The 22,897-nt window shown below is 46.2% G+C and overlaps 3 protein-coding genes across 3 annotated transcripts; all 3 read right to left on the bottom strand.

Annotated features, from left to right (window-relative positions):
- Positions 1-2,430: 2,430 nt before the first annotated feature.
- Positions 2,431-7,704, bottom strand: LOC131465727 (mucin-5AC-like). Its single transcript, XM_058638596.1, has 5 exons — positions 7,676-7,704; positions 7,235-7,360; positions 5,163-6,024; positions 4,758-5,006; positions 2,431-2,622 (listed from the first exon to the last, which is right to left on the bottom strand). Exons 1-5 carry the CDS (start codon positions 7,702-7,704, stop codon positions 2,431-2,433), a joined length of 1,458 nt encoding a protein of 485 aa, XP_058494579.1.
- LOC131465726 (mucin-2-like) lies at positions 7,701-12,148 on the bottom strand (the record flags this gene model as incomplete). Its single annotated transcript, XM_058638595.1, has 4 exons — positions 7,701-7,706; positions 9,686-10,167; positions 10,402-10,474; positions 11,036-12,148. Coding segments are annotated over 4 exons (1,674 nt in total), but the record flags the coding sequence as incomplete, so codon positions are not given.
- Positions 12,149-15,092: 2,944 nt separating this feature from the next.
- LOC131465725 (uncharacterized) lies at positions 15,093-21,481 on the bottom strand (the record flags this gene model as incomplete). The annotated part of the gene is made up of 3 exons (XM_058638593.1): positions 15,093-15,113; positions 15,389-15,463; positions 21,440-21,481. Coding segments are annotated over 3 exons (138 nt in total), but the record flags the coding sequence as incomplete, so codon positions are not given.
- Between the last annotated feature and the right edge of the window lie 1,416 nt (positions 21,482-22,897).

The following is a 22,897-nucleotide window of genomic DNA, read 5'->3' as shown; positions in this document are numbered from 1 at the left end:
ATTGGGACAGTAGTAGTAGTGCTTGGTGCAGTCGTTGTGGTTGGAGCAGCAGTATTTGTGGTTGGAGCAGTTGTAGTTGTGGTTGGAGCAGTCGTAGTGGTTGGTCTAGTCGTTGTAGTGGTTGGTGCAAAAGGAGTTGTGGTTGGAGCAGTAGTTGTAGTGATTGGTGCAATAGTTATTGTAGTTGGAGCAGTAGTAGTCGGGGTTGCAGCAGTAGTTGTGGTTGCTGCAGTAGTTGTTGTGGTCGGAACAGTTGTTGTGGTTTGATCAGTAGTTGTAGTGGTTGGTGCAATAGTAGTTGGAGCAGTAGTAGTTGTGGTTGTAGCAGTAGTTGTACTGGTTGCTGCAGTAGTAGTTGTGTTTGCAGCAGTAGTTGTACTGGTTGCTGCAGTAGTTGTGGTTGGAGCAGTAGTTGTTGTTATTGGAGCAGTAGTTGTAGTGGTTGCTGCAGTAGTTGTTGTGGTTGGAGCAATAGTAGTTGTGGTTTGACCAGTTGTAGTTGGGGCAGTAGTTGTAGTTTGGGCATTAGTTGTTGTGGTTGAGGAAGTTGTAATTGTAGTTGGGGCAGTAGTAGTAGTGCTTGGTGCAGTCTTTGTGGGTGGCGCAGCAGTAGTTGTGGTTGGAGCAGTTGCAGTTGTGGTTGGAGCAGTCGTAGTGGTTGGTCCAGTCGTTGTAGTGCTTGGTGCAAGAGTTGTTGTGGTTGGAGCAGTAGTTGTAGTGGTTGCTGCGGTAGTTGTTGTAGTTGCGGCAGTAGTAGTTGTGCTTGCAGCAGTAGTTGTAGTGGTTGCAGCAGTAGTTGTTGTGATTGGAGCAGTATTTGTTGTAGTTGGGGCAGTAGTAGTAGTAGTGGTTGGTGCAGTAGTTATTGTGGATGGAGCAGTAGTAGTTGTGGTTGCAGCAGTAGTTGTACTGGTTGCTGCAGTAGTAGTTGTGGTTGCAGCAGTAGTTGTACTGGTTGCTGCAGTAGTTGTTGTGGTTGGAGCAGTAGTTATACTTGGGGCAGTAGTAGTAGTAGTGGTTGGAGCAGTAGTTATACTTGGGGCAGTAGTAGTAGTAGTGGTTGGTGCAGTAATTGTAGTTGGAGTAGTAGTTGTGATTGGAGCAGTCGTTGTTGTGGATGGAGCAGTTGTTGTAGTTGATGCAGCAGTTGTAGTTGCAGCAGTATTAGTTGTGGTTTGAGCAGTAGTTGTAGTGGGTGCTGAAGTAGGTGTTGTAGTTGGGGCAGTTGTGGTTGTAGCAGTAGTTGTACTGGTTGCTGCAGTAGTAGTTGTGTTTGCAGCAGTAGTTGTACTGGTTGCTGCAGTAGTTGTGGTTGGAGCAGTAGTTGTTGTTATTGGAGCAGTAGTTGTAGTGGTTGCTGCAGTAGTTGTTGTGGTTGGAGCAATAGTTGTTGTAATTGAGGCAGTAGTTGTAGTTGGAGCAGTAGTAGTTGTGGTTTGACCAGTTGTAGTTGGGGCAGTAGTTGTAGTTTGGGCATTAGTTGTTGTGGTTGAGGAAGTTGTAATTGTAGTTGGGACAGTAGTAGTAGTGCTTGGTGCAGTCTTTGTGGGTGGCGCAGCAGTAGTTGTGGTTGGAGCAGTTGCAGTTGTGGTTGGAGCAGTCGTAGTGGTTGGTCCAGTCGTTGTAGTGCTTGGTGCAAGAGTTGTTGTGGTTGGAGCAGTAGTTGTAGTGGTTGCTGCGGTAGTTGTTGTAGTTGCGGCAGTAGTAGTTGTGGTTACAGCAGTAGTTGTAGTGGTTGCAGCAGTAGTTGTTGTGATTGGAGCAGTATTTGTTGTAGTTGGGGCAGTAGTAGTAGTAGTGGTTGGTGCAGTAGTTATTGTGGATGGAGCAGTAGTAGTTGTGGTTGCAGCAGTAGTTGTACTGGTTGCTGCAGTAGTAGTTGTGGTTGCAGCAGTAGTTGTTGTGGTTGGAGCAGTAGTTATACTTGGGGCAGTAGTAGTAGTAGTGGTTGGAGCAGTAGTTATACTTGGGGCAGTAGTAGTAGTAGTGGTTGGTGCAGTAATTGTAGTTGGAGTAGTAGTTGTGATTGGAGCAGTCGTTGTTGTGGATGGAGCAGTTGTTGTAGTTGATGCAGCAGTTGTAGTTGCAGCAGTATTAGTTGTGGTTTGAGCAGTAGTTGTAGTGGGTGCTGAAGTAGGTGTTGTAGTTGGGGCAGTTGTGGTTGTAGCAGTAGTTGTACTGGTTGCTGCAGTAGTAGTTGTGTTTGCAGCAGTAGTTGTGTTTGCAGCAGTAGTTGTACTGGTAGCTGCAGTAGTTGTGGTTGGAGCAGTAGTTGTTGTTATTGGAGCAGTAGTTGTAGTGGTTGCTGCAGTAGTTGTATTGGTTGCAGCAGTAGTTGTTGTGATTGAGGCAGTAGTTGTAGTTGGAGCAGTAGTAGTTGTGGTTTGACCAGTTGTAGTTGTAGTTGGGGCAGTAGTTCTAGTTTGGGCATTAGTTGTTGTGGTTGAGGAAGTTGTAATTGTAGTTGGGACAGTGGTAGTAGTGCTTGGTGCAGTCGTTGTGGTTGAAGAAGCAGAAGTTGTGGTTGGAGGAGCTATAGCTGTGGTTGGAGCAGTCGTAGTGGTTGGTCCAGTCGTTGTAGTTCTTGCTGCAGTAGTAGTTGTGGTTGCAGCAGTTGTTGTACTTGTTGCGGCAGTAGTAGTTGTGGTTGCAGTAGTAGTTGTACTGGTTGCTGCAGTAGTTGTTGTGGTTGGAGCAGTATTTGTTGTAGTTGGGGCAGTAGTAGTAGTAGTGGTTGGTGCAGTAGTTATTGTGGATGGAGCAGTAGTAGTTGTGGTTGCAGCAGTAGTTGTACTGGTTGCTGCATTAGTAGTTGTGGTTGCAGCAGTAGTTGTACTGGTTGCTGCAGTAGTTGTTGTGGTTGGAGCAGTAGTTATACTTGGGGCAGTAGTAGTAGCAGTGGTTGGTGCAGTAGTTGTAGTTGGAGTAGTAGTTGTGATTGGAGCAGTCGTTGTTGTGAATGGAGCGGTTGTTGTAGTTGATGCAGCAGTTGTAGTTGCAGCAGTATTAGTTGTGGTTTGAGCAGTAGTTGTAGTGGGTGCTGAAGTAGGTGTTGTAGTTGGGGCAGTTGTGGTTCGAGCAGTAGTTATAGTGGTGGGTACAGTTGTAGTTGTTACTGGAGCAGTAGTTGTACTGGTTGATGCAGTAGTAGTTGTGGTTGCAGCAGTAGTTGTACTGGTTGCTGCAGTAGTTGTTGTGGTGGTTGGAGCAGTAGATATACTAGTTGGAGCAGGAGTAGTTCTGGTTTCAGCAGTAGTTGTACTGGTTGCTGCAGTATTAGTTGTGGTTGCAGCAGTAGTTTTTGTGGTTGGAGCAGTAGTTGTCGTGGTTGCTGCAGTAGTTGTTGTGGTTGGAGCAGTAGTTGTGGTTTGATCAGTAGTTGTAGTGGTTGGTGCAATAGTTATTGTAGTTTGAGCAGTAGTAGTTGTGGTTGCAGCAGTTGTTGTACTTGTTGCTGCAGTAGTAGTAGTTGTGGTTGCAGCAGTAGTTGTACTTGTTGCTGCAGGAGTTGTTGTGGTGGGAGCAGTATTTGTTGTAGTTGGGGCAGTAGTAGTAGTAGTGGTTGGTGCAGTAGTTATTGTAGTTGGAGCAGTAGTGGTTGTGGTTGCAGCAGTAGTTGTACTGGTTGCTGCAGTAGTTGTTGTGGTTGGAGCAGAAGTTGTTGTACTTGGGGCAGTAGTAGTAGTACTGGTTGGTACAGTAGTTGTAGTTGCAGCAGTAGTTGTACTGGTTGCTGAAGTAGATGTTGTATTTGGGGCAGTTGTGATTGGAAGAGTAGTTATAGTGGTTGGTATATTTGTTGTAGTTGGAGCAGTAGTAGTTGTGGTTTGATCAGTTGTAGTTGTAGTTTGGGCATTAGTTGCTGTGGTTGAGGCAGTTGTAGTTGTAGTTGGGACAGTAGTAGTAGTGCTTGGTGCAGTCGTTGTGGTTGGAGCAGCAGTAGTTGTGGTTGGAGCAGTTGTAGTTGTGGTTGGAGCAGTCGTAGTGGTTGGTCCAGTCGTTGTTGTGGTTGGAGCAGTACTAGATGTGGTTGCAGCAGTAGTTGTAGTGGTTGCTGCAGTAGTTGTTGTGGTTGGAGCAGTAGTTGTGGTTTGATCAGTAGTTGTAGTGGTTGGTGCAATAGTTATTGTAGTTTGAGCAGTAGTAGTTGTGGTTGCAGCAGTTGTTGTACTTGTTGCTGCAGTAGTAGTAGTTGTGGTTGCAGCAGTAGTTGTACTTGTTGCTGCAGGAGTTGTTGTGGTTGGAGCAGTATTTGTTGTAGTTGGGGCAGTAGTAGTAGTAGTGGTTGGTGCAGTAGTTATTGTAGTTGGAGCAGTAGTGGTTGTGGTTGCAGCAGTAGTTGTACTGGTTGCTGCAGTAGTTGTTGTGGTTGGAGCAGAAGTTGTTGTACTTGGGGCAGTAGTAGTAGTAGTGGTTGGTGCAGTAGTTTTTGTAGATAGACTATTCGTAGTTGTGGTTGCAGCAGTAGTAGTGGTTGGTCCAGTCGTTGTAGTGGTTGGTGCAGTAGTATTTGTAGTTGGAGCAGTAGTAGTAGTAGTGTTTGCAGCATTAGTTGTAGTGGTTGCGGCAGTCGTTTTTGTGGTTGCAGCAGTAGTTGTACTGGTTGCTGCAGTAGTAGTTGTGGTTGCAGCAGTAGTTGTACTGGGTGCTGCAGTAGCTGTTTTGGTTGGAACGGTATTTGTTGTAGTTGGGGCTGTAGTAGTAGTAGTAGTTGGTTCAGTAGTTGTTGTAGTTGGAGTAGTAGTTGTGATTGGAGCAGTAGTTGTTGTAGTTGGAGAAGTAGTTGTGGTAGTTGATGTAGTAGTTGTTGTAGTTGGAACAGTAGCAGTTGTGGTTTGAGCAGTAGTTGTAGTGGTTGGTGCAGTAGTTGTGGTTGGAGCAGTAGTACTAGTGGTTGGTGTAGTAGTTGTTGTTGCAGCAGTAGTTGTAGTGATTGGTACAGTTGAAGTTGTTGGGACAGTAGAAGTGCTTGGTGCAGTCGTTGTGGTTGGAGCAGGAGTAGTTGTCTTTGGAGCTGTAGTTGTAGTGGTTGGTGCAGTAGTTATTGTAGTTGGAGTAGTAGTACTTGTGTTTGCAGCAGTACTTGTAGTGGTTGCTGCAGTTGTAGTTGTGGTTGCAGCATTAGTTGTACTGGTTGCTGCAGTAGTTGTTGTGGTTGGAGCAGTAGTTGTTGTAGTTGGGGCAGTAGTAGTGGTTGGTGCAGTAGTTGTAGTTGGAGCACTAGTAGTTGTGGTTGCTGCAGTAGTAGTTCTGGTTGCAGCAGTAGTTGTTGTGGTTGCTGCAGTAGTTGTTATGGTTGGAGTAGTAGTTGTTGTGGTTGGAGCAGTTTTAGTTGTGGTTGGGGCAGTAGTTGTACTGGTTGGAGCAGTAGTTGTTGTGGTTGGAGCAGTAGTTGTAGTGGTTGGTGCGGTTGTTGTGGTTGGAGCAGTAGTTGTAGTTTGGGCATTAGTTGTAGTGGTTGGAGCAGTAGTAGTTGTGGTTGCAGCAGTAGTTGTACTGGTTGCTGCAGTAGTTGTTGTGGTTGGAGCAGTATTTGTTGTAGTTGGGGCTGTAGTAATAGTAGTAGTAGTAGGTGGTGCAGTAGTAGTTGTAGTTGGAGCACTAGTAGTTGTGGTTGCAGCAGTAGTTGTAGTGGTTGCTGCAGTAGTTGTTGTGGTTGCAGCAGTAGTTGTAGTGGTTGCTGCAGTAGTTGTTATAGTTGGAGTAGTAGTTGTTCTGGTTGGAGCAGTTTTAGTTGTGGTTGGGGCAGTAGTTGTACTGGTTGGAGCAGTAGTTGTTGTGGTTGGAGCAGTTGTGGTTGGGGCAGTAGTTGTAGTGGTTGTTGTGGTTGGAGCAGTAGTTGTAGTGGTTGGTGCGGTTGTTGTGGTTGGAGCAGTAGTTGTAGTTTGGGCAGTAGTTGTTGTGGTTGGAGCAGTTGTAGTTGTGGTTAGAGCAGTTGTAGTTGTTGTTGGAGCAATAGTTGAACTGGTTGCTGCAGTATTAGCTGTGGTTGCAGCAGTAGTTGTACTAGTTGCTGCAGTAGTTCTGGATGTAGCGGTTGTAGTGGTTAATGCAGTAGTTGTTGTGGTTTGAGCAGTAGTTGTAGTGGTTTGTGCAGTAGTTGTGGTTGGAGCAGTAGTTGTAGTGGTTTGTAAAGGAGGTGTTTTAGTTAGGGCAGATGTGGTTGGTGCAGTAGTTATAATGGTTGGTGCAGTAGTTATAGTGGTTGGAGCAGTAGTTGTGGTAGGAGCAGTAGTAGTTGTGGTTGGGGCAGTTTTAGTTGTTGTAGGAGCAGTAGTTGTGGTTGGAGCAGTAGTAGTTGTAGTTGGGCCAGTAGTTGTTGTCCTTGGGGCAGTAGTTGTGGTTGGGGCAGTCGTTGTTGTAGTTGGGGCAATAGTAGTAGTAGGAGTGGTTGGAGCAGTCGATGTGATTGGATCAGTAGTAGTGGTTGGTGCAGTCGTTGTAGTGGTTGGTGCAGTAGTTGTGGTTGGATCAGCGGATGTACTACTTGCTGCAGTATTTGTTGTGGTTGGAGCAGTAGTTGTTGTAATGGTTGCTGCAGTAGTTGTTGTGGTTGGAGCAATAGTTATTGTAGTTGGAGCAGTAGTAGTTGTGGTTGCAGCAGTAGTTGAACTGGTTGCTGCAGTATTAGCTGTGGTTGCAGCAGTAGTTGTACTAGTTGCTGCAGTAGTTCTGGATGTAGCGGTTGTAGTGGTTAATGCAGTAGTTGTTGTGGTTTGAGCAGTAGTTGTAGTGGTTTGTGCAGTAGTTGTGGTTGGAGCAGTAGTTGTAGTGGTTTGTAAAGGAGGTGTTTTAGTTAGGGCAGATGTGGTTGGTCCAGTAGTTATAGTGGTTGGAGCAGTAGTTGTGGTAGGAGCAGTAGTTGTTGTAGGAGCAGTAGTTGTGGTTGGAGCAGTAGTAGTTGTGGTTGGGGCAGTTTTAGTTGTTGTTGGAGTAGTAGTTGTAATGTTTGCTGCAGTAGAAGTTGTAGTTGGAGCAGTAGTTATTGTAGTTGGGCCAGTAGTTGTTGTCGTTGGGGCAGTAGTTGTGGTTGGGGCAGTCGTTGTTGTAGTTGGGGCAATAGTAGTAGTAGTAGTGGTTGGTGCAGTCGATGTGATTGGATCAATAGTAGTGGTTGGTGCAGTCGTAGTGGTTGGTGCAAGAGTAGTTGTGGTTTGCGCAGTAGTAGTTGTGGTTAGAGTAGTCGTTGTAGTGGTTGGTGCAGTAGTTGTGGTCGGATCAGTGGATGTACTACTTGCTGCAGTAGTTGTTGTGGTTGGAGCAGTAGTTGTTGTGGATAGAGCGGTTGTTGTAGTTGATGCAGTAGTTGTTGTAGATGGAGCAGTAGCAGTTGTGGTTTTTGCAGTAGTTGTAGTGGTTGCTGCAGTAGTTGTTGTGGTTTCAGCAGTAGTTGTAGTGGTTGCTGCAGTAGTTGTTGTGGTTGGAGCAGTAGCAGTTGTGGTTTGAGCAGTTGTAGTTGTGGTTGGGGCAGTAGTTGTAGTGGTTGGTGCAGTCGCTGTGGTTGGAAGACCAGAAGAAAACCTTCATCCATTTATTTATTTATTTATTCATTTAAATACACAGAATATTAAGTTTTACACAATTTAGTAGCTTAAGGATAAGTGAAAGCAGCAATCAGTAAACAAAAAATACTATATAACCACAATGAATATTTAAATCATTATTTTTATGTTACCTTAAATTAAACTTCTTTAAGGCACTCATATCTGTGCAGGCATTTTCCAATAAAAATTGGTTTCCTTGTTTCATATTTTCTGTAGTGTAAGTCATTTCTACTGCACACTTTAAAAGTAACAAGGCAAAGTGGCTTAAAAAAATCACCAGAAAGTCGATTAGGTGACTTCGAAAGCCATTCACCCACGGCAAAGTACTACAATAGTACAAAGAAAACAAGTCCGAACATAAGATAGACCATACCCAGTTTGCCACAACAAGCATCACTGGAGGAAGATGTAGTTGGAGCAGCAGTTGTTGTTGTAGGGACAATAGTCATTGGTGAACCAGTTGTTGTGGTTACTGGGGCAGGAGTTGTTGCAGTTGCTGCAGCAATAGTTGGTGCAATACCAGTTGTTGTGGTTGTTGGGGCAGTAATTGTTGTAATTGGTGCAGTAGTTGTTGTAATTGGTCCAGTAGTTGTAGTGGTTGGTGCAGTAGTAGTTGTGATTGGAGCAGTTGTAGTTGTGGTTGGAGCAGTAGTTGTTGTAATGGTTGCTGCAGAAGTTGTGGTTGGAGCAGTAGTTATTGTAGTTGGGGCAGTAGTTGTTGTCGTTGGGGCAGCAGTTGTTGTGGTTGGGGCAGTAGTTGTTGTCGTTGGGGCAGTAGTAGTAGTGGTTGGTGCAGTCGTGGTCGGAGCAGTAGTTGTAGTTTGGGCATTAGTTGTTTTGGTTGTGGCAGTAGTTGTGGTTGGGGCAGTAGTAGTTGTGGTTAAAACAGTTGTAGTTGTGGTTGGTGCAGTAGTTGTTGTGGTTGGTGCAGTTTTAGTTGTGGTTGGAGCAGTCGTAGTGGTTGGTGCAGTAGTTGTAGTGGTTGATGCAGTAGTAGTCTTAGTTGATGCAGTAGTCGTTTTAGTTGGGGCAGTAGTTGCTGTGGTTGGAGCAGTGGTAGTCTTAGTTGATGCAGTAGTCGTTTTAGTTGGGGCAGTAGTTGCTGTGGTTGGAGTAGTGGTAGTTGTGGTTGGAGCAGTTGTAGTTGATGCAGTAGTAGTTGTGGTTGGAGTAGAAGTAGTTGTGGTTGCAGCAGTTGTAGTTGAAGCAGTACTAATTGTTGTTGGAGCAGAATTAGTTGTGGTTAGAGCAGTTGTAGTTGTAGTTGTTGCAGTAGTCGTTTTAGTTGTAATTGTAGTTGGGACAGTAGTTGTAGTTGTTGGTGCAGTCGTTGTGGTTGGAGCAGTAGTTGTGTTTGGAGCAGTAGTAGTTGTGGTTGAAGCAGTAGTAGTTATGGTTGGAACAATAGTAGTTGTTGTTAGAGCAGAAGTAGTTGTGGTTGGAGCAGTTGTAGTTGTAGTTGAAGCAGCAGTCGTTTTAGTTGGGGTTGTATTTGGATCAGTAGTTGTTGTGGTTGGGGCAGTAGTTGTAGTGGTTGGAGCAGAAGTAGTTGTGGTTGGAGTAGTTGTAGTCTTAGTTGATGCAGTAGTCGTTTTAGTTGGGGCAGTAGTTGTTGTGGTTGGGGAAGTTGTAATTATAGTTGGGACATTAGTTGTAGTGGTTGGTGCACTCGTGGTTGGAGCAGTAGTTGTGGTTGGAGCAGTAGTAGTTGTAGTTGGGGCAGTAGTTGTAGTGGTTGCTGCAATAGTTGTAATTGTGGTTGGGGAAATAGTTGTAGTGGTTGGATCAGTTGTGGTTGAACCAGCAGTTGTTGTAGTTGGGGCATTAGTTGTTGTGGGTGGGGCAGTAGTTGTGGTTGGGGCAGTAGTTGCAGTGGTTTGTGCAGTAGTTGTAGTGGTTGAAGCAGTTGTGGTTGGGCCAGTAGTTGTAGTGGTTGGAGCAGAAGTTGTTGTAGTTGAAGCAGTTGTAGTTGTGGTTGGGGCAATAGTTGTTGTAGTTGGGGCAGTAGTTGTGGTTGGAGCAGTAGTTGTAGTTTGGGCATTTGTTGTTGTGGTTGGGGCAGTAGTAGTCGTGGTTAGAGCGGGTGTTGTGGTTGGACCAGTTGTAGTTGTAGTTGAAGCAGTTGTTGTAGTGGTTGGTGCAGTAGTTGGAATGGTTGGAGCAGTCGTTGTTGTAGTTGGATCAGTTGTAGTCGTGGTTAGGGCAGTAGTTCTAGTGGTGGGTGCAGTCGTTGTGGTTGGAGCAGTAGTTTTTGTGGTTGGGGCACTAGTTGTGGTTGGAGCAGTAGTTGTGGTTGGGGCAGTAGTTGTGGTTGGAGCCGTAGTAGTTGTGGTTGGTGCAATAGTTGTTGTAGTCAATGCAGTACTTTTTGTATTTGGAGCAGTAGTAGTTGTGGTTGGAGCAGTTGTTGTTGTAGTGGCTGGAGCAGTCGTAGTGGTTGTTGCAGTTGTAGTTGTTGGTGCAAGAGTAGTTGTTTTTGTAGCTGTAGTGGTTGGGGCAGAAGTAGTACTTGGAGCAGTAGTTGTTGTGGTTGGGGCAGTGGTAGTTGACGCAGTAGTCGTTGTAGTTGGAGCAGTTGTGATTGAAGCAGTAGTAGTAGTGGTTGGTGCAGTAGTTGTGGTTGGAGCAGTAGTTGTGGTTAGAGCAGTAGTTGTGGTTGGATCAGTCGTAGTGGTTGCTGCAGTAGTAGTTGTTGTTGGGGCAGTAGTTGTAGTGGTTGGAGCAGTGGTAGTTGTAGTTGATGCAGTAGTTGTAGTTGGAGCAGTAGTAGTTGTGGTTGGAGCAGTCGTAGTGGTTGGTGCAATAGTAGTTGCGGTTGGGGCAATAGTTGTAGTGGTTGGTGCAGTAGTAGTTGGAGCAGTGGTAGTTGTGGTTGGAGCAGCTGTAGTTGATGCAGTAGTTGTTGTAGTTGGACCAGTAGTAGTTGTGGTTGGAGCAGTCATAGTGGTTGGTGCAGTAGTAGTTGATGTTGGGGCAGTAGTTATAGTGGTTGGTGCAGTAGTTATAGTGGTTGGAGCAGTGGTAGTTGTGGTTGGAGCAGTTGTAGTTGATGCAGTAGTTGTTGTAGTTGGAGCAGTAGTAGGTGTAGTTGAAGCAGTAGTAGTAGTGGTTGGTGCAGTAGTTGTGGTTGGAGCAGTCGTAGTGGTTGGTGGAGTAGTTTTTGTGGTTGGAGCAGTAGTTGTTGTAGTTGGGGCAGTAGTTGTACTGGTTGGCGTAGTAGTTGTAGTTGGGGCAGTGGTTGTTGTGGTTGGGGCAGTAGTTGCAGTAGATAGAGCAGTAGTAGTTGTGGTTGAAGCAGTAGTAGTAGTAGTGGTTGCTGCAGTCTTAGTGGTTGGAGCAGTAGTTGTGGTTGGAGCAGTAGTTGTTGTAGTTGGGGCATTAGTTGTAGTGGTTGGTGCAGTAGTTTTGGTTGGAGCAGTAGTAGTTGTTGGGGCAGTAGTTGTTTTGGTTGGGGCAGTAGTTGTAGTGGTTGGAGCAGCAGTTGCTGTGGTTGAAGCAGTTGTAGTTGATGCAGTAGTTGTAGTTTGAGCAGTAGTTGTAGTGGTTGGTGCAGTAGTTGTTGTTGTGGCAGTAGTTGTAGTTGGATAAGTAGTTATTGTGGTTGGGGCAGTTGTAGTTGTGGTTGGAGCAGTTGTTCTAGTGGTTGTAGCAGTAGTTGTAGTGGTTGGTGCAGTAGTCATTGTAGTTGGAGAATTAGTTGTAGTGGTTGGTGCAGTATTTGTGGTTGGAGCAGTAGTTGTTGTTGTTGGGGCAGTAGTTGTTGTGGTTGGGGCAGTAGTTGTAGTGGTTGGAGCAGTAGTTGTAGTGGTTGGAGCAGCAGTTGTTGTGGTTGTAGGAGTTGTAGTTGATGCAGTAGTTTTAGTTTGAGCAGTAGTTATTGTGGTTGGGGCAGTTGTAGTTGTGGTTGGAGCAGTTGTTGTAGTGGTTGGAGCAGTAGTTGTTGTGGTTGGTGCAGTAGTTGTAGTGGTTGGTGCAGTAGTTGTTGAAGTTGGGGCATTAGTTGTAGTGGTTGGTGCAGTAGTTGTGGTTGGAGCAGTAGAAGTTGTTGGGGCAGTAGTTGTTGTGGTTGGTGCAGTAGTTGTAGTGGTTGGTGCAGTAGTTGTTGAAGTTGGGGCATTAGTTGTAGTGGTTAGTGCAGTAGTTGTGGTTGGAGCAGTAGAAGTTGTTGGGGCAGTAGTTGTTGTGGTTGGGGCAGTAGTTGTAGTGATTGGAGCAGCAGTTGTTGTGGTTGGAGCAGTTGTAGTTGAAGCAGTAGTTGTAGTGGTTGGTGTAGTAGTTGTTGTTGGGGCAGTAGTTGTAGTTGGAGCAGTAGTTGAAGTGGTTGGTGCATTAGTTTTGGTTGGAGCAGTAGTTGTAGTTGGAGCAGTAGTTGTTGTGGTTGGAGCAGCAGTTGTTGTGGTTGGAGTAGTTGTAGTTGATGCAGTAGTCGTAGTTTGAGCAGTAGTAGTTGTGGTTGGAGCAGTAGTTGTGGTTGGGGCAGTAGTTGTAGTTGGAGCAGTAGTTGTTGTGGTTGGGGCAGTTGTAGTTGTGGTTGGTGCAAGAATAGTTGTGGTTGGTTCTGTCGTTGTAGTGGTTGGTGCAAGAGTAGTTGTGGTTGGAGCAGTAGTTGTAGTGTTTGGTGCAGTAGTTGTAGTGGTTGGTGCAGTAGTTATTGTTGTTGGAGCAGTAGTTGTGGTTGCAGCAGTAGTTGTAGTGGTTGCTTCAGTAGTTTTTGTGGTTGGAGCAGTAGTTGTAGTTATGGCAGTAGTTGTAGTGGTTGGAGCAGTAGTAGTTGTGGTTGAAGCAGAAGTAGTTGTGGTTGGAGCAGTCGTTGTAGTGGTTGGTGCAAAAGTAGTTGTGGTTGGAGCAGTAGTTATTGTTGTTGGAGCAGTAGTTGTAGTGGTTCCTGCAGTAGTTGTTGTGGTTGGTGCAGTAGTTGTTGTGGTTGGTGCAGTAGTTGTAGTGGTTGGAGAAGTAGTCGTTGTAGTTGGAGCAGTAGTAGTTTTGGTTAAAGCAGTAGTTGTAGTTGGGGCATTAGTTGTAGTCGTTGGTGCAGCAGTAGTTGTGGTTGGGGCAGTAGTTGTAGTTGGAGCAGTAGTTGTTGGGGCACTAGTTGTAGTGGTAGTAGCAGCAGTAGTTGTGGTTGGTGCAGTTGTAGTGGTTGGTGCAGTAGTTGTTTTAGTTGGGGCAGTAGTTGAATTGGTTGGTGCATTAGTTGTGGTTGGAGCAGTAGTAGTTGTGGTTGGGGCAGTAGTTGTCGTTGGAGCAGTAGTTGTTGTGGTTGGAGCAGTAGTTGTTGTGGTTGGATCAGCAGTAGTTGTGGTTGGAGGAGTTGTAGTTGATGCAGTAGTCGTAGTTTGAGCAGTAGTAGTTGTGGTTTTGGTTGTAGTTGAAGCAGTAGTTGTTGTGGTTGGGGCAGTTGTAGTTGTTGGTGCAAGAGTAGTTGTGGTTGGAGCAGTAGTAGTTGTGGTTGGAGCAGTCGTTGTAGTGGTTGATGCAGTAGTTGTTGTGGTTGGGGCAGTAGTTGTAGTGGTTGGTGCAGTAGTTATTGTAGTTGGAGCAGTAGTTGTAGTGGTTGCTGCAGTAGTTGTAGTGGTTGGAGCAGTAGACGTAGTTGTAGCTTTAGTAGTTGTGGTTGAAGCAGTAGTTGTAGAGGTTGGAGCAGTAGTAGTTGTGTTTGGAGCAGTTGTAGTAGTAGTTGCAGCAGTAGTTGTAGTGGTTGCTGCAGTAGTTGTGGTTGGAGCAGTAGTTGTAGTTGGGTCATTAGTTGTAGTGGTTGGTGCAGCAGCAGTTGTGGTTGGGGCAGTAGTTGTAGTTGAAGCAGTAGTTGTTGTGGTTGGGGCAGTAGTTGTTGTGGTTGGTGCAGTAGTTGTAGTGGTTGGAGAAGTAGTCGTTGTAGTTGGAGCAGTAGTAGATTTGGTTAAAGCAGTAGTTGTAGTTGGGGCATTAGTTGTGGTTGGGGCAGTAGTTGTACTGGTTGGAGCAGTAGTTGTTGTGGTTGGAGCAGTAGTTGTAGTGGTTGGTGCGGTTGTTGTGGTTGGAGCAGTAGTTGTAGTTGGGTCATTAGTTGTAGTGGTTGATGCAGCAGCAATTGTGGTTGGGGCAGTAGTTGTTGTGGTTGGGGCAGTAGTAGTTGTGGTTAGTGCAGTTGTAGTTGATGCAGTAGTCGTAGTTTGAGCAGTAGTAGATGTGGTTGAAGCAGTAGTTGTTGTGGTTGGGGCAGTAGTTGTAGTGGTTGGAGCAGCAGTAGTTGTGGTTAGTGCAGTTGTAGTTGATGCAGTAGTCGTAGTTGGAGCAGTAGTAGATGTGGTTGAAGCAGTAGTTGTAGTGGTTGGGGCAGTAGTTGTAGTTGGAGCAGTAGTTATTGTGGTTGGGGTAGTTGTGGTTGGAGCAGTCGTAGTGGTTGGAGCAGCAGTAGTTGTGGTTGGAGCAGTTGTACTTGATGCAGTAGTCGTAGTTTGAGCAGTAGTCGTTGTGGTTGGGGCAGTAGTTGTAGTTGGAGCAGTAGTTATTGTGGTTGGGGCAGTTGTAGTTGTGGTTGGAGCAGTCGTAGTGGTTGCTGCAGTCGTTTTAGTGGTTGGTGCAGTAGTAGTTGTGGTTGGAGTAGTCGTTGTGGTTGGAGAAGTCATTGTAGTGGTTGGTGCAGTAGTAGTTGTGGTTGGGACAGTAGTTGTTGTTGTTGGGGCAGTAGTTGTAGTGGTTGGGGCAATAGTTGTAGTGGTTGGAGCAGTAGTCGTAGTTGCAGCAGTACGAGTTGAGGTTGAAGCAGTACTTGTAGAGGTTGGAGCAGTGGTAGTTGTGGTTGGAGCAGTGGTAGTTGTGGTTGGAGCAGTACTAGTTGTGGTTGGGGCAGTAGTTGTAGTAGTTGGAGCAGCAGTAGTTGAGGTTGGAGCAGTTGTAGTTGTGGTTGGAGTAGTTGTGGTTGGATCAGTCGCAGTGGTTGGTGCAGTCGTAGTGGTTGGAGCAGTAGTAGTTGTGGTTGGGGCACTAGTTGTAGTGGTTGGAGCAGTAGTTGTTGTGGTTGGAGTAATTGTAGTTGTGGTTGGAGAAGTCGTTATAGTGGTTGGTGCAAGAGTAGTTGTGGTTGGGGAAGTAGTTGTAGTTGGAGCAGTAGTAGTTGTGGTTGAAGCAGTAGTCGTTGCGATTGGGGCAGTAGTTGTAGTTGGAGCAGTAGTTGTTGTGGTTGGGGCAGTTGTAGTTGTGGTTGGAGCAGTTGTGGTGGTTGCTGCAGTTTTTGTAGTGGTTGGTGCAGTTGTAGTTGTGGTTGGAGCAGTCGTAGTGGTTGGTGCAAGAGTAGTTGTGGTTGGAGCAGTAGTTGTTTTTTGGGCAGTAGTTGTTGTGGTTGGGGCAATAGTTGTAGTGGTTGGAGCAGTACGAGTTGTGGTTGAAGCAGTACTTGTAGAGGTTGGAGCAGTGGTAATTGTGGTTGGAGCAGTAGTTGTAGTTGGTGTAGTAGTTGGTTCAGTAGTTGTAGTGGTTGGTGCAGTAGTTGTAGTGGTTGGTGCACTAGTAGTTGTGGTTGGAGCAGTAGTTGTTGTGGTTGGGGCAGTAGTCGTAGTTGGAGCAGTGCTAGTTGTCGTTGAAGCAGTGCTAGTTGTGGTTGAAGCAGTAGTTGTAGAGGTTGGAGCAGTAGTAGTTGTAGTTGGAGCAGTAGTTGTTCTTGGGGCATTAGTTGTAGTGGTTGGTGCAATAGTTGTGGTTGGAGCAGTAGTAGTTGTAGTTTTAGCAGTAGTTTTTGTGGTTGGGGAAGTAGTTGTAGTGGTTGGAGCAGAAGTCGTTGTGGTTGGAGAAGTTGTAGTTGATGGAGTAGTCATAGTAAGAGCAGTAGTTGTTGTGGTTGGGACAGTTGTAGTTGTTGTTGGAGCAGTTGTAGTGGTTGAGGCAGTCGTTGCAGTGGTTGGTGCAAGAGTAGTTGTAGTTGGAGCGGTAGTTGTTGTTGGGGCAGTAGTTGTTGTGGTTGGGGCAGTAGTTGTTGTGGTCAGGGCAGTAGTTGTTGTGGTTGGAGAGTTAGTCGTTGTAGTTGAATCAGTAGTTGTAGAGGTTGGAGGAGGAGTAGTTGTGGTTGGAGCAGTTGTGGTTGGAACAGTTGTAGTTGTGGTTGGAGCAGTCGTAGTGGTTGGTTCAGTCGTTGTAGTGGTTGCTGCAAGAGTAGTTGTGGTTGGAGCAGTAGTTGTTGTGGTTGTAGCAGTAGTTGTAGTGGTTGGTGCAGTAGTTATTTTAGTTGGAGCAGTAGTACTTGTGGTTGCAGCAGTAGTTGTAGTGGTTGCAGCAGTAGATTTTGTGTTTGGAGCAGTAGTTGTTGTAGTTGGGGCAGTAGTGGTTAGTGCAGTAGTTGTGGTTGGAGCAGTAGTAGTTGTGATTGGAGAAGTCGTTGTAGTGGTTGGTGCAGTAGTAGTTGTGGTTGGGGCAGTAGTGGTTTTTTGGGCAGTAGTTGTTGTGGTTGGGGCAATAGTTGTAGTGGTTGGAGCAGTACGAGTTGTGGTTGAAGCAGTACTTGTAGAGGTTGGAGCAGTGGTAGTTGTGGTTGGAGCAGTAGTTGTAGTTGGTGTAGTAGTTGGTTCAGTAGTTGTAGTGGTTGGTGCAGTAGTTGTAGTGGTTGGTGCACTAGTAGTTGTGGTTGAAGCAGTAGTTGTTGTGGTTGGGGCAGTAGTCGTAGTTGGAGCAGTGCTAGTTGTGGTTGAAGCAGTGCTAGTTGTGGTTGAAGCAGTGCTAGTTGTGGTTGAAGCAGTAGTTGTAGTGGTTGGTGCAATAGTTGTGGTTGGAGCAGTTGTGGTTGGAGCAGTAGTAGTTGTAGTTTGAGCAGTAGTTTTTGTGGTTGGGGAAGTAGCTGTAGTGGTTGGAGCAGAAGTCATTGTGGTTGATGCAGTTGTCGTAGTTTGTGTAGTAGTTGTTGTGATTGGAGCTGTAGTTGTAGTGGTTGGTGCAGTAGTTGTTGTGGTTGGGGCAGTAGTTGAAGTGGTTTGAGCAGCAGTAGTTGTGGTTGGAGAAGTTGTAGTTGATGGAGTAGTCGTAGTTTGAGCAGTAGTAGTTGTGGTTGAAGCAGTAGTTGTCGTGGTTGGTGCAGCAGTTGTGGTTGGGGCAGTAGTTGTAGTAAGAGCAGTAGTTGTTGTGGTTGGGACAGTTGTAGTTGTGGTTGGAGCAGTCGTAGTGGTTGAGGCAGTCGTTGCAGTGGTTGGTGCAAGAGTAGTTGTTGTGGTTGGGGCAGTAGTTGTTGTGGTCAGGGCAGTAGTTGTTGTGGTTGGAGAGTTAGTCGTTGTAGTTGAATCAGTAGTTGTAGAGTTTGGAGGAGGAGTAGTTGTGTTTGGAACAGTTGTAGTTGTGGTTGGAGCAGTCGTAGTGGTTTGTTCAGTCGTTGTAGTGGTTGCTGCAAGAGTAGTTGTGGTTGGAGCAGTAGTTGTTGTGGTTGTAGCAGTAGTTGTAGTGGTTGGTGTAGTAGTTATTTTAGTTGGAGCAGTAATACTTGTGGTTGCAGCAGTAGTTATAGTGGTTGCTGCAGTAGATTTTGTGTTTGGAGCAGTAGTTGTTGTAGTTGGGGCAGTAGTGGTTAGTGCAGTAGTTGTAGTTGGAGCAGTAGTAGTTGTGGTTGGGGCAGTAGTTGTTGTCGTTGGGGCAGTAATTGTAGTGGTTGAAGCAATAGTTGTAATGGTTGGTGCAGTAGTTGTGGTCGAAGCAGTATTTGTGGTTGGAGCAGTAGTAGTTGTGGTTGGAGCAGTTGTGGTTGGAGCAGTTGAAGTTGTGGTTGGATAAGTCGTAGTGGTTGATGCAGTCGTTATAGTGGTTGGAGTAGTAGTAGTTGTTGTTGGAGCAGTAGTTATTGTTGTTGGGGCAGTACTTGTAGTGGTTGGTGCAGTAGTTGTGGTTGGAGCAGTGGTAGTTGTGGTTGGGGCAGTACTTGTTGTAGTTGGGGCAGTAGTTGTGGTTGGGGCAGTAGTTGTAGTGGTAAGAGTAGTAATAGTTGTGGTTGGAGCAGTTGTAGTTGTAGTTGATGCAGCATTTGATGTTGTTGGAGCAATAGTAGTTGTGGTTGCAGCAGTAGTTGTAGTGGTTGCTGTAGTAGTTGTGGTTGGGGCAGTAGTTGTAGTTGGAGCAGTAGTTGTTGTGGTTGGGGCATTTGTACTTGTGGTTGGAGCAGTCGTAGTGGTTGGTTCAGTCATTGTAGTGGTTGCTGCAAGAGTAGTTGTGGTTGGAGCAGTAGTTGTTGTGGTTGTAGCAGTAGTGGTTAGTGCAGTACTTGTAGTTGGAGCAGTAGTAGTTGTGGTTGGGGCAGTAGTTGTTGTCGTTGGGGCTGTAGTTGTAGTGATTGAAGCAGTAGTTGTAGTGGTTGGTGCAGTAGTTGTGGTCGGAGCAGTAGTTGTGGTTGGAGCAGGAGTAGTTGTGGTTGGAGCAGTTGTAGTTGTTGTTGGATCAGTAGTAGTGGTTGGTGCAGTCGTAGTTGTGGTTGGAGCAGTTGTAGTTGTGGTTGGAGCAGTTGTAGTTGTTGTTGGATCAGTCGTAGTGGTTGGTGCAGTCCTAGTGGTTGGAGCAGTATTAGTTGTAGTTGATGCAGTAGTTGTAGAGGTTGGAGCAGTTGTAGTTGATGCAGTAGTCATTGTAGTTGGAGCAGTAGTAGTTGTGGTTAAAGCAGTAGTTGTAGTGGTTGGAGCAGCAGTAGTTGTTGTTGGAGTAATTGTAGTTGTGGTTGGAGCAGTTGTAGTGGTTGGTGCAGTCGTTGTAGTGGTTGGTGCAAGAGTAGTTGTGGTTGGGGCAGTAGTTGTTGTTGTTGGGGCAGTAGCTGTTGTGGTTGGGACAGTAGTTGTAGTGGTTGGAGCAGTAGTCGTTGAAGTTGGAGCAGTAGTTGTAGAGGTTGGAGCAGTTGTAGTTGATGCAGTAGTCATTGTAGTTGGAGCAGTAATAGTTGTGGTTGAAGCAGTAGTTGTAGTGGTTGGAGCAGTACTTGTGGTTGGAGTAATTGTAGTTGTGGTTGGAGCAGTTGTAGTGGTTGGTGCAGTCGTTGTAGTGGTTGGTGCAAGAGTAGTTGTGGTTGGAGCAGTAGTAGTTGTGGTTGGGGCAGTAGTTGTAGTTGGAGCAGCAGTTGTTGTGGTTAGGGAAGTAGTTGTAGTGGTTGGAGCAGCAGTAGTTGTGGTTGGAGCAGTTGTAGTTGTTGTTGGATCAGTCGTAGTGGTTGGTGCAGTCGTAGTTGTGGTTGGAGCAGTTGTAGTTGTTGTTGGATCAGTCGTTGTGGTTGGTGCAGTCCTAGTGGTTGGAGCAGTAGTAGTTGTAGTTGATGCAGTAGTTGTAGAGGTTGGAGCAGTTGTAGTTGATGCAGTAGTCATTGTAGTTGGAGCAGTAGTAGTTGTGGTTAAAGCAGTAGTTGTAGTGGTTGGAGCAGCAGTAGTTGTTGTTGTTGGAGTAATTGTAGTTGTGGTTGGAGCAGTTGTAGTGGTTGGTGCAGTCGTTGTAGTGGTTGGTGCAAGAGTAGTTGTGGTTGGAGCAGTAGTAGTTGTGGTTGGGGCAGTAGTTGTAGTTGGAGCAGCAGTTGTTGTGGTTAGGGAAGTAGTTGTAGTGGTTGGAGCAGCAGTAGTTGTGGTTGGAGCAGTTGTACTTGATTCAGTAGTCGTAGTTTGAGCAGTAGTAGTGGTTGGTGCAGTCGTAGTGGTTGGTGCAAGAGTAGTTGTGGTTGGTGTACTAGTAGTTGTGGTTGGTGCAGTAGTTGTAGTTGGAGTAGTTGTTGTAGTGGTTGGTGCAGTAGTAGTTGTGGTTGGGGCAGTAGTTGTTGTTGGGGCAGTAGTCGTTGTAGTTGGAGCAGTACTAGTTGTGGTTGAAGCAGTAGTTGTAGTGGTTGGTGCAGTAGTTGTGGTCGGAGCAGTAGTTGTGGTTGGAGCAGGAGTAGTTGTGGTTGGAGCAGGAGTAGTTGTTGGATCAGTCGTAGTGGTTGGTGCAGTCGTAGTGGTTGGTGCAGTCGTAGTTGTGGTTGGAGCAGTTGTAGTTGTGGTTGGAGCAGTTGTAGTTGTTGTTGGATCAGTCGTAGTGGTTGGTCCAGTCGTAGTGGTTGGAGCAGTAGTAGTTGTAGTTGATGCAGTAGTTGTGGTTGGATCAGTAGTAGTTGTGGTTTGGGCAGTTATTGTAGTGGTTGGCGCAGGAGATGTTGTTGTTGGAGTAGTTGTGGTTTGGGCAGTTGTTGTAGTGGTTGGAGCAGGAGATGTTGTTGTTGGAGTAGTTGTAGTTGTGGTTGGAGCAGTTGTAGTTGTTGGTGCAGGCGTTGTAGTGGTTGGTGCAAGAGTAGTTGTGGTTGGAGCAGTAGTAGTTGTAGTTGGAGCAGCAGTTGTTGTGGTTGAAGCAGTAGTTGTCGTGGTTGGTGCAGTAGTTGTGATTGGTGCAGTCGTAGTGGTTGGTGCAAGAGTAGTTGTGGTTGGTGCAATAGTTGTGGTTGGAGTAGTTGTTGTAGTGGTTGGTGCAGTAGTAGTTGTGGTTGGGGCAGTAGTTGTTGTTGTTGGGGCAGTAGTTGTTGTCGTTGGGGCAGTAGTTGTAGTGGTTGGAGCAGAAGTCGTTGTAGTTGGAGCAGTACTAGTTGTGGTTGAAGCAGTAGTTGTAGTGGTTGGTGCAGTAGTTGTGGTTGGAGCTGTAGTTGTGGTTGGAGCAGGAGTAGTTGTGGTTGGAGCAGTTGTAGTTGTTGGATCAGTCATAGCGGTTGGTGCAGTCGTAGTTGTGGTTGGAGCAGTTGTAGTTGTGGTTGGAGCAGTTGTAGTTGTTGTTGGATCAGTCGTAGTGGTTGGTGCAGTCGTAGTGGTTGGAGCAGTAGTAGTTGTAGTTGATGCAGTAGTTGTGGTTGGATCAGTCGTAGTGGTTGGTGCAGTCGTAGTTGTGGTTGGAGCAGTTGTAGTTGTAGTTGTTGTTGGATCAGTCGTAGTGGTTGGTGCAGTCGTAGTGGTTGGAGCAGTAGTAGTTGTAGTTGATGCAGTAGTTGTGGTTGGATCAGTAGTAGTTGTGGTTGGGGCAGTTTTAGTTGTAGGTGCAGGCGTTGTAGTGGTTGGTGCAAGAGTAGTTGTGGTTGGAGCAGTAGTAGTTGTAGTTGGAGCAGCAGTTGTTGTGGTTGAACCAGTAGTTGTCGTGGTTGGTGCAGTAGTTGTGGTCCAAGCAGTAGTTGTGGTTGGAGCAGGAGTAGTTGTGGTTGGAGCAGTTGTAGTTGTTGTTGGATCAGTCATAGTGGTTGGTGCAGTCGTAGTTGTGATTGGAGCAGTTGTAGTTGTGGTTGGAGTAGTTGTAGTTGTTGTTGGATCAGTCGTAGTGGTTGGTCCAGTCAAAGTGGTTGGAGCAGTACTAGTTGTAGTTGATGCAGTAGTTGTGGTTGGATCAGTAGAAGTTGTGGTTGGGGCAGTTGTTGTAGTGGTTGGAGCAGGAGTTGTTGTGGTTGGAGTAGTTGTAGTTGTGGTTGGAGCAGTTGAAGTTGTTGGTGCAGGCGTTGTAGTGGTTGGTGCAAGAGTAGTTGTGGTTGGAGCAGTAGTAGTTGTGGTTGGGGCAGTAGTTGTAGTTGGAGCAGCAGTTGTTGTGGTTGAAGCAGTAGTTGTCGTGGTTGGTGCAGTAGTTGTGATTGGTGCAGTAGTTGTGATTGGTGCAGTCGTAGTTGTTGGAGTAGTTGTTGTAGTGGTTGGTGCAGTAGTTGTGGTTGGAGTAGTTGTTGTAGTGGTTGGTGCAGTAGTAGTTGTGGTTGGGGCAGTAGTTGTTGTTGTTGGGGCAGTAGTTGTGGTTGGGGCAGTAGTTGTAGTGGTTGGAGCAGTAGTCGTAGAGGTTGGAGCATTGGTAGTTGTGGTTGGAGCAGTTGTAGTTGATGCAGTAGTCATTTTAGTTGAAGCAGTAGTAGTTGTGGTTGAAGCGGTAGTTGTAGTTGTTGGGGCAGTAGTTGTTGTCCTTAGGGCAGTAGTTGTAGTGGTTGGAGCAGTAGTCGTTGTAGTTGGAGCAGTACTAGTTGTGGTTGAAGCAGTAGTTGTAGTTGGAGCAGGAGTAGTTGTGGTTGGAGCAGTTGTAGTTGTTGTTGGATCAGTCGTACTGGTTGGTGCAGTCGTAGTTGTGGTTGGAGCAGTTGTGGTTGTGGTTGGAGCAGTTGCAGTTGTTGTTGGATCAGTCGTAGTGGTTGGTGCACTCGTAGTGGTTGAAGCAGTAGTAGTTGTAGTTGTGGTTGGAGCAGTTGTAGTGGTTGGTGCAGGCGTTGTAGTGGTTGTTGCAAGAGTAGTTGTGGTAGGAGCAGTAGTAGTTGTGGTTGGGGCAGTAGTTGTAGTTGGAGAAGCAGTTGTTGTGGTTGGGGCAGTAGTTGTAGTTGTTGGAGTAGTTGTGGTTGAAGCAGTAGTAGTTGTGGTTGGGGCAGTAGTTGTGATTGGTGCAGTCGTTGTAGTGGTTGGTGCAGTCGTAGTGGTTGGAGCAGGAGTTGTTGTGGTTGGAGCAGGAGTTGTTGTGGTTGGAGTAGTTGTAGTTGTGGTTGGAGCAGTTGTAGTTGTTGGTGCAGGCGTTGTAGTTGTTGGTGCAAGAGTAGTTGTGGTTGGAGAAGTAGTAGTTGTGGTTGGGGCAGTAGTTGTAGTTGGAGCAGCAGTTGTTGTGGTTGAAGCAGTAGTTGTCGTGGTTGGTGCAGTAGTTGTGATTGGAGTAGTTGTTGTAGTGGTTTGTGCAGTAGTAGTTGTGGTTGGAGCAGTAGTAGTTGTAGTTGTGGTTGGAGCAGTTGTAGTGGTTGGTGCAGGCGTTGTAGTGGTTGGTGCCAGAGTAGTTGTGGTTGGAGCAGTAGTAGTTGTGGTTGGGGCAGTAGTTGTAGTTGGAACAGCAGTTGTGGTTGGGGCAGTAGTTGTAGTGGTTGGAGCAGGAGTTGTTGTGGTTGGAGCAGTAGTAGTTGTAGTTGTGGTTGGAGCAGTTGTAGTGGTTGGTGCAGGCGTTGTAGTGGTTGGTGCAAGAGTAGTTGTGGTTGGAGCAGTAGTAGTTTTGGTTGGGGCAGTAGTTGTAGTTGGAGCAGTAGTTGTAGTGGTTGGAGCAGGAGTTGTTGTGGTTGGAGTAGTTGTAGTTGTTGTTGGAGCAGTTGTAGTTGTTGGTGCAGGCGTTGTAGTGGTTGGTGCAAGAGTAGTTGTGGTTGGAGCATTAGTAGTTGTGGTTGGGGCAGTAGTTGTAGTTGGAGCAGCATTTGTTGTGGTTGAAGCAGTAGTTGTCGTGGTTGGTGCAGTAGTTGTGATTGGTGCAGTCGTAGTGGTTGGTGCAAGAGTAGTTGTGGTTGGTGCAGTAGTAGTTGTTGGAGTAGTTGTTGTAGTGGTTGGTGCAGTAGTTGTGGTTGGAGTAGTTGTAGTGGTTGGATAAGTAGTAGTTGTGGTTGGATCAGTAGTAGTCGTGGTTGGGGCAGTAGTTGTAGTGGTTGGAGCAGGAGT

The sequence above is a fragment of the Solea solea genome, chromosome 9, assembly GCF_958295425.1.
Source record: "Solea solea chromosome 9, fSolSol10.1, whole genome shotgun sequence".
NCBI classification, from domain to species: domain Eukaryota; kingdom Metazoa; phylum Chordata; class Actinopteri; order Pleuronectiformes; family Soleidae; genus Solea; species Solea solea.
Note: the sequence above shows the minus strand (reverse complement) of the source record. Positions and strands in the feature narration are given on the sequence as shown.